Raw genomic sequence first — 14,112 nt, forward strand, 5'->3', positions numbered from 1 at the left:
AGCTGCACGCTCGGTGGAAGAGGACGACCATCCCAGATAGAAGGAGTGTACCGTTCTTCGGTCAAGGGTATACGATAGCTGTGCTCCCCTGCTAGAACCTCCAAACAAGCTGATTTTACACACACACACACACACACACACACACACACACACACACACACACGTTGTTGTTGTTTAGTCATGTCCGACTCTTCGTGACCCCATGGACCAGAGCACGCCAGGCACTCCTGTCTTCCACTGCCTCCCGCAGCTTGGTCAAACTCATGCTGGTAGCTTCGAGAACACAGTCCAATCATCTCATCCTCTGTTGTCCCCTTCTCCTTGTGCTCTCCATCTTTCCCAACATCAGGGTCCTTTCTAGAGAGTCTTCTCTTCTCATGAGGTGGCCAAAGTATTGGCGCCTCAGCTTCAGGATCTGTCCTTCCAGTGAGCACTCAGGGCTGATTTCCTTCAGAATGGAGAGGTTTGATCTTCTTGCAGTCCATGGGACTCTCAAGAGTCTCCTCCAGCAGCATAATTCAAAAGCATCAATTCTTCAGTGATCAGCCTTCTTTATGGTCCAGCTCTGACTTCCACACACAAACACAAAATGAGAATAGTGTCTGTACATTTTGTCTTGTATCTCAGGTTCTACAAATGCTAAAAATTTAGTCTCTTTGTAAAACAAATAAATAGAAGTTTGGAATCTGGGGGTGATAGTCCATCCTGGGGAAGGAACTCTCCTTCCCACCCCCACCCCTACTGTGCAGCTATGACGGTCTCTCTTCTTCATCTAGCCTGGTAAACAAGTGGAATGTGAGTTGCGGGAAACCCCAGTTATCCACAGCCTGCACTGAAATGTCGCAGGTAACTCTACAGGAGTGGCAGGGCTCTCTATCCCTTTCTGCCAGCCCACAGAAGGCTGGTAAAAATAATAATTGCAGGCTAGTAACTTTGGTGGGCTTATTTGCAAGGCTGCTTTAAAGCAATCCTCACAGGGAAGTAAAACAGCTGGGGGTGATTTGGTTTGGAGAGGAAAGTGCCGGTATACATGTGTGTCTGAAACATTCAGCTCCTCATCCCACCTCCCACCTCAAATTTTCTTTCTCCCTCTCCCCCCAATATCACTTTACATGACCTGAGTTGGGTCACGATGACCTGCTGTTTGTCCCTGATCTAGCTGAAAAAAAGATCACTGCAAAGAAATCAAAGCTTGTTTTGAAAACTGTTCTTTAATTAATAATATTAATCTGTATTCAAAAGGTGGATTCTTTTGGCAACAAAATTCTCCCCTCTCCCTGCTCCCCAGCTAAGGTTATTGAAGGCCATTCGGAAACGATGGTCACGTTGGTGTGTGTTTTCTGTTCTCTTAAACATCCCAAGATATACTGAGGATTTGGGAGGGGGCTCTCCTTTGTATTTTCCACCCCAGATTTCCTCACATTGGCACAGAAAGTGGGGTGGAGTTTCATGTGTGTGTCTCTGCCCCAAATATTGAAAGAATCTCAGGATTTGTGAGGTTGTCCCTGTGTATCGTTTGTGTTATCCTGTCCCACCCCCCGACTTCCTGAGGTTCAGAACATTAATATAGAAGGAAACCACCCTGTTTGAGTTTTTGTGGCCGGTGGCTCCTGAAGCTCACAGAATGTCCCTCAGATATCTTGGGAGTGTCCTCATACATTATGGGGGATAGTCTCCAACATTTATATGCCCAACCAGACATTCTGAGCTGTTTGCAGCATCAGGGGAACAGCTGTCTGCCCAATGCAGTTTGGCTGTGCTGCCCCAAATTTGGGTTACATTCTCTCTCCCTCATGTTTTGGATTCACGGAGATTTTGAGTGTGTTTGAACAAAAAGCCAATTGCTTTTGGGACTAAGCAGGGAGGCAATGTCAGAGGACAAGATTCTAGTCCTCGGGCATCTGGGAAAGGCCCAATCCCTTTTAAGATATGGCTGTTCAATTGAGGACGCCACGTTCTGTTGATAAATAGCCGTGGCCTCATTTTTAGAAACCTCTGGAAGCCGCATTGTGTGGGTGTGCATGTGTGTCCCAAACACCCCTGAGGCATACATTCCGTTGTTGTTCACAGGCATCCTGTTATTCCCCTTTCGCATGATGGAAGGCAGTCTGGTCACCCAGAAGTGGGAGGTTACAACTTCCTCAGTTAGACATCAAATTCTGAAGGAGCCACAGCCACCCTCAAACATTCAACTGGCTGCAGCGCATCTCAGCTACATGACAGTTTTCGGAGGACGTGTACCATCCACTGAAAGAGAGAAGGGGGGAAATGCAGGTTATGGAAAAGGATTTGTTTTTAAACAGATCCTGCCTGTGTGTCAAATGCTCCAAGTGACCCCGTTTGCCAGGGATGGTCCCTGTTTTCTAGTAACTCACTGTCCTGCTTTTGGTCTTTTGAGGAACCAGGCCTATCCTTTAATCCCCCCCCCCCCACTTTATCTTACTTAAGAATCCAAGGCAACTAAATCCAAGGCAGTAGTAGACAGGAATCCTATACTGCCTAACCTGGTAGTAAGCCCTGCTAAAGTCCGTAAGACTTGCTTCTGAGTAGATGCATATAGGATTGCACTGATTAACAAACAGACAGACTACAGTTCCCATAATCTCTGCTTGTTGGCCATGTTGGGGCTGATGGGATTTGGAGTTCAACAACATCTGGAGGGAAAGCAAGGTTCTTAATCTCCTTTTCCAGTCATTTTTAAAGATTGTCATTAGTCTATTTTTTAAAAAATCAACATGCATTGCTTTATTTTGATTGCAAGTCACCTTGAATGTCTGATACAAAGGCAGGCTGCACATGCTGTAAGTAAACAGATAAGGAAGGAAGGAAGGAAGGAAGGAAGGAAGGAAGGAAGGAAGGAAGGAAGGAAGGAGAGTAAAACCTAGCAGGTCTGAGCATGAAAGAACAGAGCTCAAATTCCTGGCCTGCATACCATGGAGCCTGTAGTTGCCCCCCTTGCAACGTCGAGTGGGGCGCCGTGGGTCCCGGTTGCCCCGAAGGCTTCGATGGAGGAGGGGCTGGAGGGGTCTCGAATTGTCACTCATGCTCCGGAAAATTTGGGAAGGGAGGTTCTGGCTGAGAAGACGAAGGGAGTGTATCTGCAGAAGAGAGAGAAGTGGGGAAAGGAGGTCAAGAAGGAAATTGAGGATCAGGACTCCTAGGTTTTCGAGAAGGGCTGGGTGTGGGGCAGGTGAATCTAATGGGGAGAGTGAGTTAAGGAGCTTCTCTTGATGCTGGGAAATCCAGGGACTCCACTGCCCCAGGGAGGAACCTACTTGTACAGAGGTCATGTTGATGGGTCGGTCAATAAGGATCCAAGTGGCTGTTTCATAGCACGGAGGGGTTGACATGGATCCTTGGTAAGTAATGAAGCCAAACGTCTCTGGGTAGAGATCTTCCAGACTCAGGTCATGTAGAAGATAAGCATCATCTGTCGAGAGAGAGAGAGAGAGAGAGAGAGAGAGAGAGAGAGAGAGAGGGAGAGAGAGAGAGAGATGCACACACAGGCGAGTATCAGAAGAAGGGCCCTATGGGATTGGATCAAAGGTTCATCTAGTCCAGAACTTTGTCCCCCAAAGTGGCTCTGGAGGGTCCTTCTGGGAAACTTAAGGTAACACCCCTCCCCTGTTGTTTGTGTGCAGCACACAGGATTGAAGACATCTGCACAGGTGAGATTCCACATAGCCGAGTCACAGAGCTGCTGTTCCTGAACGTTGGTTAAAACCATCTAGGCTAGTGGCCATTCCATTGTTATGAAACAATGCCATTCTCCATTTTTAAAACTCCTGTCATGTCCTCTCCCGCAACCACCCCCTCCCTGGTTAGCTTTCCCAGTCCTGACCATCTTTGCCAAGGGACCTCTAACGTAGTCCTCTTCCCACTTACTCTTATACGAGATGCGGGTGATGGTCTCTCTGTTTAACAGCCTGGTTAGGAATGGGTTGGGGCTTGGTCCAATCTGCAAAGAGAAATGAAACAAAGGCCTTGCATTTTGTCCTCTGATCTCCTGCCCAACCTTGAGCTGGCCAGGGACCCATCTGGCACGCCCTAGATTTTTATTTTATTTTTTTGTGGGGTTGGAAGGGAGAGGGAGAGACTCACATCAGCAAAGATCGAAATGACAGCCAAACCATTGGGATTGCGCGACGCCTCTGAGATATTGGGGTAGAGCTCTTGGTTGTAGTGGATCAGCTGCACCTACAGGTGGGAACGAAAGAGAAAAAGGCATATGCAGACGTAAATAAAGCTTGCATTTTGCAGATGTGGAATGACCGATATACGTATTACATTTACATCCTGCCTTTCCTCTCAGGATCCTAAAGCAGTATACATGGATCTCCTCCCCCCTTTTTTTGCCCTCCTCCCTCTTTTATCCTCCCAACAGCCCTGTGAGGTGGGCTAAGCTGAGAGATAATCACCCAGTGGCGCAGTGGGGATTTGAACCTGGGTGTCCTCAATCCTAATGCAACAACTCTGGGCTTTTAAGAACATTAAAGGTAAAGGTAAATGGACCCCTGACCATTAGGTCCAGTCATGACCGACTCTGGGGTTGTGGCGCTCATCTCGCTTTATTGGCCGAGGGAGCTGGCATACAGCTTCTGGGTCATGTGGCCAGCATGACTAAGCCGCTTCTGGCGAACCAGAGCAGCGCACAGAAACGCCGTTTACCTTCCCGCTGGAGCGGTACCTATTTATCTACTTGCACTTTGACGTGCTTTCAAACTGCTAGGTTGGCAGGAGCAGGGACTGAGCAACAGGAGCTCACCCCTTCGCAGGGATTCGAACCGCCGACCATCTGTTCAGCAAGTCCTAGGCTCTGTGGTTTAACCCACAGCGCCACCCGTATAGTAAGAACATTACTATTTACTTAAAGCCTTCGTGTGCTGTGCGTTTTATTGGTATTGGTTTTTTAGGGCTGCAGTCTAACACAGCTGGTGTAGAAACCCTTTAAACGAATGTGAGGTTGATTTGAGGGAAAGCTTTAATGGCACTCAATTTTTCTGCATGTATAGATCGGCGTCTGAGCTAAGAGTATCCACAGAATGCACCAGTCTGAGCAGGGCCTGAGATCACCTCGGCGGAGAAGCTCTCGCCGTCTATCCGATGCTCGGAGCCAAACCCATCTTCGCTGCCAAAGTGCAGGCGCAGCTCCTGGAGGCGGTGACTGTACAGCAGAGGCCCTCCAGAAACGTTAACCAGCTGCAGTGGGTCTGGGCGGAAGGAGACATGCCGTCCCGTGTTGTACATGGTGCCACTGATCTGCGGGGTGAGATGATGTAACAGGGAAAGGAGATGGGGGACAGGGAAAAATCCAGTGGCACGAGTATTATTTACACCCTTTGTTCACCCCAGCCATAATGAGGGACATTTCCTTCTCGGTGGTGGCACTTAAACCATGGAACACTCTGCCCCCAGTTGGCACTTTTCCTTGTTTCTCCAGGTAAAATGCCTACACTGTTACAGTGAGCTTGTAGCATGATTGATGACTGAGCTACTGTTTTCCCTTTGGTTACGCTAAGGAGATTTTATCTGCTGTGCTTCTTTAAAATTCATGTTTATAATATTTTATTACTCTGGTTTTAAGCTTCGTTTGGTCACGGCCTTCAGGGCCCTGGTGATGGGACAGAAAAGTGGAGTTAAAATATGTCAATATTCGGGGCTGGATTATGGCAAAGTAACTTTCCTATTGAACTCAATGTGAAAAGATTTGGTGTGACTACTTCATGCTGTGCACACACTCCTGTTTACTCTGCATACAATATGTTCCCACCACTGGTTTGGAAAGCAATGTACGCACGGCTTTACCCACAATCCATAACTATCCTGTTGTTTCTTATGAAATGCTACATTTTGGTATGTTTTCTTAAAACTTGCTTTGATCCAAGTTGGAAGGGAGAAGAAGCAGTGTTTTAAGATGATAATAAACATGCAGCCTTAGTCTGGATCCATTCTGATGCTGATTATTACTGCAAGCCTAGGCACAGTTAAAGGTAAAGGGACCCCTGACTGTTAGGTCCAGTCGCCGATGACTCTGGGGTTGCGGCGCTCATCTCGCTTCTGGGTCATGTGGCCAGCATGACTAAGCCGCTTCTGGCGAATCAGAGCAGCGCACGGAAACACCGTTTACCTTCCCGCTGGAGTGGTACCTATTTATCTACTTGTACTTTGACGTGCTTTCGAACTGCTAGGTGGGCAGGAGCAGGGACCAAGCAACGGGAGCTCTCCCCGTCGCGGGGATTCAAACTGCCAGCCTTCTGATCAGCAAGCCCTAGGCTCTGCTGTTACCGGGAAGTAAATTCAATGAACCTTACAAACACCTTTGTGCATGGCTTTCCATGCACAAGCACACACCTTTTTCCCGCCCGTGCTTAGTCGAAGTGGAGGGAGGAAAGGATCAAACACCATTTGGCTTGTGTTGACATCCACGGGCGACTGGCGCTTGCCAATGGCGCAGAGGCTCCAAGCCGAATTCACAAGACCCCAGAATGGAGGACCTGCAAGAGGAAAAACAAGGAGCCCTGTGGAATCCTTGCGCAAGAGCCGAGGAAATGATTCGCTTTCATCTGCTTGCCCATGGGGTGCAGATGGAAGGTGGAAAGAGATGGTACCTGGGGAGTGTTTCAGCGAGACCATGTAGGGAGAATGGGAGTGGGGGGGTAGGCGAAGAATGCAATGGGGTTTGTGTTCCACAGCTTCCAGTGTTAATTTTTAAAATGCATAGATACAGGGTGCCTCCAGATGTCCTTTTTATTGTGCATACATCATGATTGCACTCTTGATGGCTTCAGGGTGGTTAGTTTCAATACTGTTGGTGCCTGCAAAAGTTGCTGGCGGGGGGGGGGGAGGGGGGAGGGACACATACTGCTTTGTTTCCACCAGTGTTCCAGGGGGTGCCTTTGTTTTATTTTGTTTTGTGCCATTATGTTTTTGTTCCACTGCTATGCAGGGCTGCCCCACCAGACAGCAATTACGCAGTAACACTGGGGGAGCGTCGCAGATGTGTGAGCAGCCCAGTATAACTCTAACAGTAATGCACAATTTATTGTGTCAAGGGCACGTTGTGAGGAACATCCACATGCGAAAACCCACCCCACCAATCTGGATGGAACAATAGATGTTGAGGACCATTTTCACACAAAAGGCTTGAAAGCCCTCACTTTGCTGCTAGCTGGGTTGCATGGATTTCGTGTGAAGGCATATATGCATGTTACTAGTTATTTATTGAATCTATACATCACCCTTTCTCCCAAAGGAGTGGCAAACAGAAGATTCACAATTTAGAAACAAAAGCAAAGCAAAAAGCATTCCCAAAACAACTACAGTGGTACCTCGGGTTAAGTACTTAATTCGTTCCAGAGGTCCGATCTTAACCTGAAACTGTTCTTAACCTGAAGCACCACTTTAGCTAATGGGGCCTCCTGCTGCCGCCGCATCTCCGGAGCATGATTTCTGTTCTCATCCTGAAGCAAAGTTCTTAACCTGAAGTACTATTTCTGGGTTAGTGGAGTCTGTAACCTGAAGCGTCTGTAACCTGAAGCGCATGTAACCTGAGGTACCACTGTACAATTAAAAACACTTTCAGTTACAAAGTATTCTGGTAAGAACAGACTTCCACCCAACGATCACAAGAGTTGCCAGGAACAGCCACCAAATGCCTGAAGAAACAAGCATGTTTCATATTCTTCCTTCAAGTTAATAATGATGGAGGGCATTACACAACAGGGGAATCACCACTGAAAAGGCCCTGCTATGGATCAGTGGAAGCTGGCGAATGAGGCTCCACCCAGAGGAACCTTCATCTGCCACCAGCCACTACCCCCCCCCCCCCGTCTACCTGCCTTCTTATTTACAGCCAATCCAGGGAGTAGCCCTGCCTGTCACCTTCCTCCTCCTTAGGAGAAGGAATTAGTGTTGCCCTTTTCTGTGATTGCTCTGGTTCCCCCTGTTGTGGGCCTCCCTACCTTCTGCCCTGTCACTCCCAGCAGGCAACAAACAGCCAGCCCTGAACATTGCCATCGACAGTAAGCCAACTTGAAGGTCTTTGCTCAAAACGTGGTGTGTGAAACTTCTACATGAATAAGTTCGTGGTAGATGTGTGTGTGTGTGTGTGTGTGTGTGTGTGTGTGTGTATGCACACAGATGTGTTAACTAAGCATGTAATGTGTTTTCACAAGAGCTAAGAGTACAAGCAAGAGAAAAGAGAGGGGCATGTGAGAGTTACTCTGTCTGCATGTATATTTTTAACCAGGAACGGATGTGGCTGTGCAATATATTTCAGGATAAAAGGAATCAGGTGGTGTGTCTGTTGTTACCCGGGTGTTATGTTACATTACTGCTTAATTTATATGCCCCCAAGGCAAAGCCATACACACATACACCATAGAATCATAGAATTGTATGGCTGGAAAGGACCCCAATGCAGAAATCTCAACCAAAGCATCCATGACAGATGGCCACCCAACCTCTGCTTAAAAATCTCCAAGGAAGGAGAGTCCACAACCTCTCGAGGGAGACCGTTCCACTGTCAAACAGCTCTTACTGTCAGAAGGTTCTTCCGATATTTAGTTGGAATCTGCTTTCTTATATTGAAGCCATTGGTTCGGGTCCTAGCCTCTGGAGCAGGAGAAGACAAGCACACTCCATCTTCCATGTGACAGCCCTTTAGATATCTGAAGTTCGCTACCGTACCTCCTCTCTGTCTCTTCTTTCCTAGACTAAACATACCCAGCTCCTTCAACCATTCCTCATAAGGCTTGCTTTCCAGACCCTTGATCATCTTGGCCCCCCTCCTCTGCACATATTCCAGCTCATCAAGATACAACTACAAGTGTGTAGATATATCTGTCTTGTGCAGCCCCTGCCAACTTGATGCCCTCCAGGTGGTGTTGGACTACAGTTCCCATCAACTGGTGAACCTGATGGGAATCATAGCGCGCCAACATCTGGAGGGCACCAGCTTGGTGAAGACTGCGTGTGACTGTGTGCACTGGGCATTTGAATATGGGAAATTGTTGTGCACATGAATTTCAGCAAAGCAATGGATCTGGTTCCGTTCTCTCTCTGGCTGTCCCTTCATCTCTCTCTGTGTGTGTGCCCAAGCTTGCTTCATTCCTGATTCCTTCTGTGGTTCCTGTATGCTGGTGCTTTTTTTGGTGCATTCTAATGTATATACTTAATTGTTTTTCTCCTCTCAGCATTGGGGGGGGGGGGGGGCAAGGCGGACACATTCTTTGCCCTTTCCCTTTTCACACTCCTGGGGAGTCGGGTGGTGATGATGATAATATTGTGGCGTGTCCCCCTCAATCCTATCATGCCACCGGCGTGCCCCCTTGATCCCCCGCTTGCCTGCCTGCCTGCCTACCCGCCCGCCCCCCAACGCTGTGGTCCCATTTCTCTTTGCCTGCTGCTCGCTGCATCACTGGAGCGGGCGAGGGAGATATTAAATATTAATGCAGCCTCTTGCAGTTGCTGAGCCCAGCCCCCCACCCCGGCTCTCGGCACTGCGCACAGGCACGGCGCAGCAGCCACCGCCGCCACCTCCAGCGTTGGCACTCCTCCTCTCGCAGCAAGGCGATGGAGGAAACACCGTCCCCTTGGGACACCACGAGTCATCCCCAACCTTCGACGCAGGGGGTCACGAGCGAGGCATATGTCTCTGTGTGTGTGTGTGTGCTCATTCCCCATCTGGCATCCAAGACCTAATTGGCTGTCTGGCATCGGTGCCAACATTCCGCGCCGAAGAAACCCAAATCCTGAGCTCAGAATTAATCATGCAAATTAAGCCCGCTGACAAGGCATCTGCTTCACCGGCCGATCTTCTCATTCCGAGGGCAGAGCTGGGAATCAGGGGCACCCCACCTACCCCCCACAACAGGCACAGGAAAACACACGTCCACGGCGTTTCGGAAGTTTCGAAGGAGCCACAGTCAGGGGGAAAGGGAGAAATGGGAAGATGAAATACTGTACGGGGGGGGGGTTGTGGTGGGAGGGGGAGGAGAAGCAGAGAGGAGAGAGGGAAGTGAGACAGGGAAGCAGGTTCTTCCTAACGGGTTCGTCGGAATCTCCTTCCTTGTAACGGATTCGAATGACGAGGAAAGAGATTCCAACTAAGTCTCAGGAATGTTTGAAGGGGGAACGGGCTACCGCAGAAGGTGGTGGACTCTCCTTCATTGAAGGTCTTTAAGCAGAGGTTGGGTGGCCATCTGTCAGGGTTTTTTGAGTTGTGAATCCTGTGTCTGCAGGGGGCTGGACTAGATGACCCTCAGGGTCCCTTATAACTCTACAGTTCTACGATTCTAGGTGGGCAAAGCAGCTCCAAGGGCTCAGATGAACCACCTTCTGAAGTCCCCCCAAAAAGATGTCATGGCACAGATGCTCCACCTTCTGAGAAGGGAACTAAACTGTACACCTTTTATGCTTTCTCAGCTTTTATGAGATGCTGCCTGAGCATGGTCAACCTTATTGCCCCCAGTACGATGAGGACTAGACCCATGCCTTACCTTTAAATGAAGGATGTGTGTATTTTTATTTTAAATGGTGACAAAGATATCCGGACTCTACTTGTACCAATCAACATGTGGAAAGCAGGAAGACAGATTTTTTTAATTCTTTAAAAAGATGAGATGTCTTCCCTTACAAGGATGTTTCCAAACTTTGGGCTATAGCTAACCCTGCAGCTCTGAAGGCGCAATGGACTTCCAGGCATGACACAGAGCAACTTCTCTCTCTCCCCCTGTCTCCTCTGGCCCATGAACACCCCCCAAATCAGGGTTGGGAGAATCTCCAGAGCAGATTTGAGGTAGGAAAGCAAATGGAAGGAGAACTAGTGGTTCTGTCGGAGCATCATTGGATACAAGCCTTTCCCTCCAAGTGGCCAAAGGGAATAACTTACATGATAGGAGCAGACAAACATTTTTATCGCCCGCTATCCTGCCTCCAGGATGACTCGTCCACCCTGTCCCCTTATTTTTCTCCCACCTTGTTCTCAAAATAGCCCACCGTTCACCCCTTCACTTCACATATTCCTCTACTCTTTCTTTCCCAAAAATATGGCCATGTGGCGCCAATCACTCCTCTAGCCACCTCTCCATTTGCCCTTTTCCATTCACCATCTACCCCAATGAAGAACTGACTTTCTAGGAAAACCAGAAGTGCTACAGCATCAGACCAATGGCCTGGCTAGACCAACATCCTCTTCCCTACAACCAGTTGCCCATGGGGAGTCCACAGGTGGGGTAGGAGGACATGGCCCTCTCCCTCTGCCCTCCCTCGAGACCAGAGCTATATTGCCTCTGGGATACTTGAGGTCCTATATAAACCACCATGAGTAGCAGACATTGATGGGCAGTAGCTCTCCAAGGTTTCATACAGGGCAAATTCCCAGCCACTATCCTATCTTTGATGGCTTTAAAAGAGGATTGGATGAAAAATCATGGATGTTAAGGCTATGAGCCATGATGGCTATTGCTCCGTCTCCTGAAACCACAGGAGGCTCCTGTGTTCGGATCCTGGTTGCTGGTTTCCCACAGGTATCTGGCTGGCCACAGAGAGAACAGGATGCTGCACTCGATGGGTGGACCATTGGCCCAACCCAACAGGCTCTTCTTATGTTCTTACTTGGAGAAGCTGGGGATCAAACCTGGGACCTTGTGCATGCAAAACTGATGTCCTACCACTGCTCTACAGGCCTTCCCTATCTTCTGGCATCGTTTAATGGTTCACTGCATGAAGCAGCCTGGCTAGCTCAGTTGGTTAGAGTGTGGTGCTGATAACGCCAAGGTCGCTGGTTTGATCCCCGTATGGGACAGTTGCACATTCCTACATTGTAGGGGGTTGGGATGGATGACCCTCAGGGTCCCTTCCAACTCTACAATTCCATGATTCTAAGACCTTCCTCTTGTCTGTCTTGATGTTTCTATCACTCAGTTTCATTGGATGAGCACAGGTTCTGGTATTATGAGGGAGAAAAACTGTGTTTTGTCCACTGCCTTGACACCATACATAATCTTTACATACTTTGACCATGTCCCCCTCTTAGTCACCTTCTACCTAAGCCAAAAAGACCCACAAGCATTTTAATCTTTCATCATAGGGAAGTTGCCCAGCCTTTGATAATTTTGGTTGCCCTTTTCTAGCTGCACAATATCCTTTTGGTGATGCTTGCTAGATCAGGCTAAGCTCACACCCATATTTCTGAAACCCTCTTACACTATTTTAAGAGTAATGGCTTCCCCTCCCCTCCCCCCCACACCAAAAATAAATAAATCCCAGGAACTGTAGTTTGTGGAAGGGTGCTGACCTCACAGAGCTATACTTGTGAGCCACTTTCACAAACTACAGTTCCCAGGATTCTCTGTGAGTGCTTAAGTGGCGTAGAAGTGCCTTTGCCCATCTAACCCAGTATTCTTTGCTATGACTGCCCAGACAATCTCCACTTGCTTCCTGATTCTATCAAACTGGTTGGGCTGGGGAATTGAACCTGGGCTTGTCTGCCTGAAAAGCGTGCACTCTTCCACTGAGCCACGGCCCCTGCAAGATCCCTCAATCCTGAGCGAGAAGGCTGACCGGGACCCAGCTGGTCTAGTGATTTCCGTAACATCATGTGGCTGAGAGTTCCACAGGGCACCAGCCAACTGAATGGTTGTGCTGCAGCTCATCATAGGGTCTGCTCACAAGAACAGTCAAAGCTAGAGGGATTTCCGGCACACGTACGCCACTTGTGGCCACAGGCCACCTGACCTAGAAGAGTTGTCTGAGTTGGGCATGTTAAGAAGGCAAGCGAGAAAGGAAGGAGCATACCCCCCACCCCCCCCCACCCCAGTGGTCATTTTGTACCTGGAACGAAGCTACCGTGAAGTGCCTCCTTGTATGCCCACCAGTCCTCGTAGGTCTTTGCAGGAACAAACTGCACTGCAGGGATAAAAGGGGGGAAAGGGTTAATTAGTGGGGCAATTGAAGGGGGAGACAAAAACATGGAAGCTTAATCGCAACACTGACTTATACTGAATCACACCATTGATCCATTTATATTGTCTATATACAGATAGACCGCAGTTCTATGAGATTTCAGGCAGGGGTCCCTCGCAGCCCTAAGTGGAGATGGCGGGGATTGAACCTCAGACCTTCTGCATGCAAAGCAGATACTACCACTGAGCTATATGCTACCTACACCTCTGCTTCTCCCCCCCCCCCCATCAATGGATGGCAGGCATGTCAATGGATTGCACAGAAAACACATGAATGAACAAGGGAGTGCTGCTGAGGTTCTTCAGGGAGAGGGAGATACTGGAGCTCAAGGAAAAGTAGCTGCACTCCCTGCCTTGGGCAGCCTCCGCAAGGAGAGTGCTCTGCACATGCTCAGAGACACCTTTGGTCCTCTACTTCTTTTTAAAATTACTTTGTGGAATGTTTTTGATGGAAAGGAATATTACGGGTGGGGTGGGGGTGGGGGTTGAGCCCCGTGGTAAAAAATTAAGAAAGCGCAGGGAGAGAAAATACAAATGGAGATATGGAGGGGGAGAGACTGAGGAAAGAGGTGAGAATGGATAGATCAAGAAAGGAAAGGCTACCTGATAGGAGGGTGGATCTGATATAGATAAGCTAGTGAACATAAATTAGGAGGGTGATCTGTATGTGTTTATAAATAGCATATATTGGGGGGGGGAGGAAATGGAAAGAGGGGGAGAGATAGATGATAGATAGATAGATAGATAGATAGATAGATAGATAGATAGATAGATAGATAGATAGATGATAGACAGACAGACGAATGATAAGATAAGACAAGACAAGATAGATAGTCAGACTGGTCGCTAGCCCTTATCTTTTTCTTTCAGGGAATTCCCGTTCTCTTTGCATCCACCAACTTAACCCCCCCACTCCACCCCCAGATCCCAAGCTAATCTTTTCTCTCTCACTCACCCGGCGCCCCACTTTCCCCATTCATCTCTCTCTCTCTCTCTCTCTCTCTCTCTCTCTCTCTCTCTCTCTCTCTTACCAGCCATACAAGTTGCCGTCAGGACTCCCAACAGGCAAAGCCCCCCCAGGCTGGTGCCCATCGTGGTTTGGGAGTAGCAGGAGGAGGTTGCTGTGGGGCGGGGGAGGGGGTATCTC

General features: G+C 48.6%; 1 protein-coding gene across 2 annotated transcripts; it reads right to left on the minus strand.

The window, feature by feature from the left end:
* Positions 1–1,192: 1,192 nt before the first annotated feature.
* Positions 1,193–14,103, minus strand: CA11 (carbonic anhydrase 11). 2 transcript variants are annotated; one of them, XM_028701825.2, is made up of 9 exons: positions 13,997–14,103; positions 12,835–12,909; positions 6,352–6,494; positions 5,074–5,259; positions 4,102–4,197; positions 3,886–3,958; positions 3,276–3,430; positions 2,933–3,098; positions 1,193–2,247 (listed from the first exon to the last, which is right to left on the minus strand). In XM_028701825.2, the coding sequence occupies exons 1-9, from the start codon at positions 14,055–14,057 to the stop codon at positions 2,213–2,215; spliced, it is 990 nt and encodes a 329-aa protein (XP_028557658.2). In that variant the 5' UTR covers positions 14,058–14,103; the 3' UTR covers positions 1,193–2,212. The 2 variants fall into 2 exon arrangements, with proteins under 2 accessions (XP_028557658.2, XP_028557659.2); XM_028701826.2 differs by lacking the exon at positions 2,933–3,098.
* Between the last annotated feature and the right edge of the window lie 9 nt (positions 14,104–14,112).

This window comes from Podarcis muralis, chromosome 13, assembly GCF_964188315.1.
Source record: "Podarcis muralis chromosome 13, rPodMur119.hap1.1, whole genome shotgun sequence".
NCBI lineage: Eukaryota > Metazoa > Chordata > Lepidosauria > Squamata > Lacertidae > Podarcis > Podarcis muralis.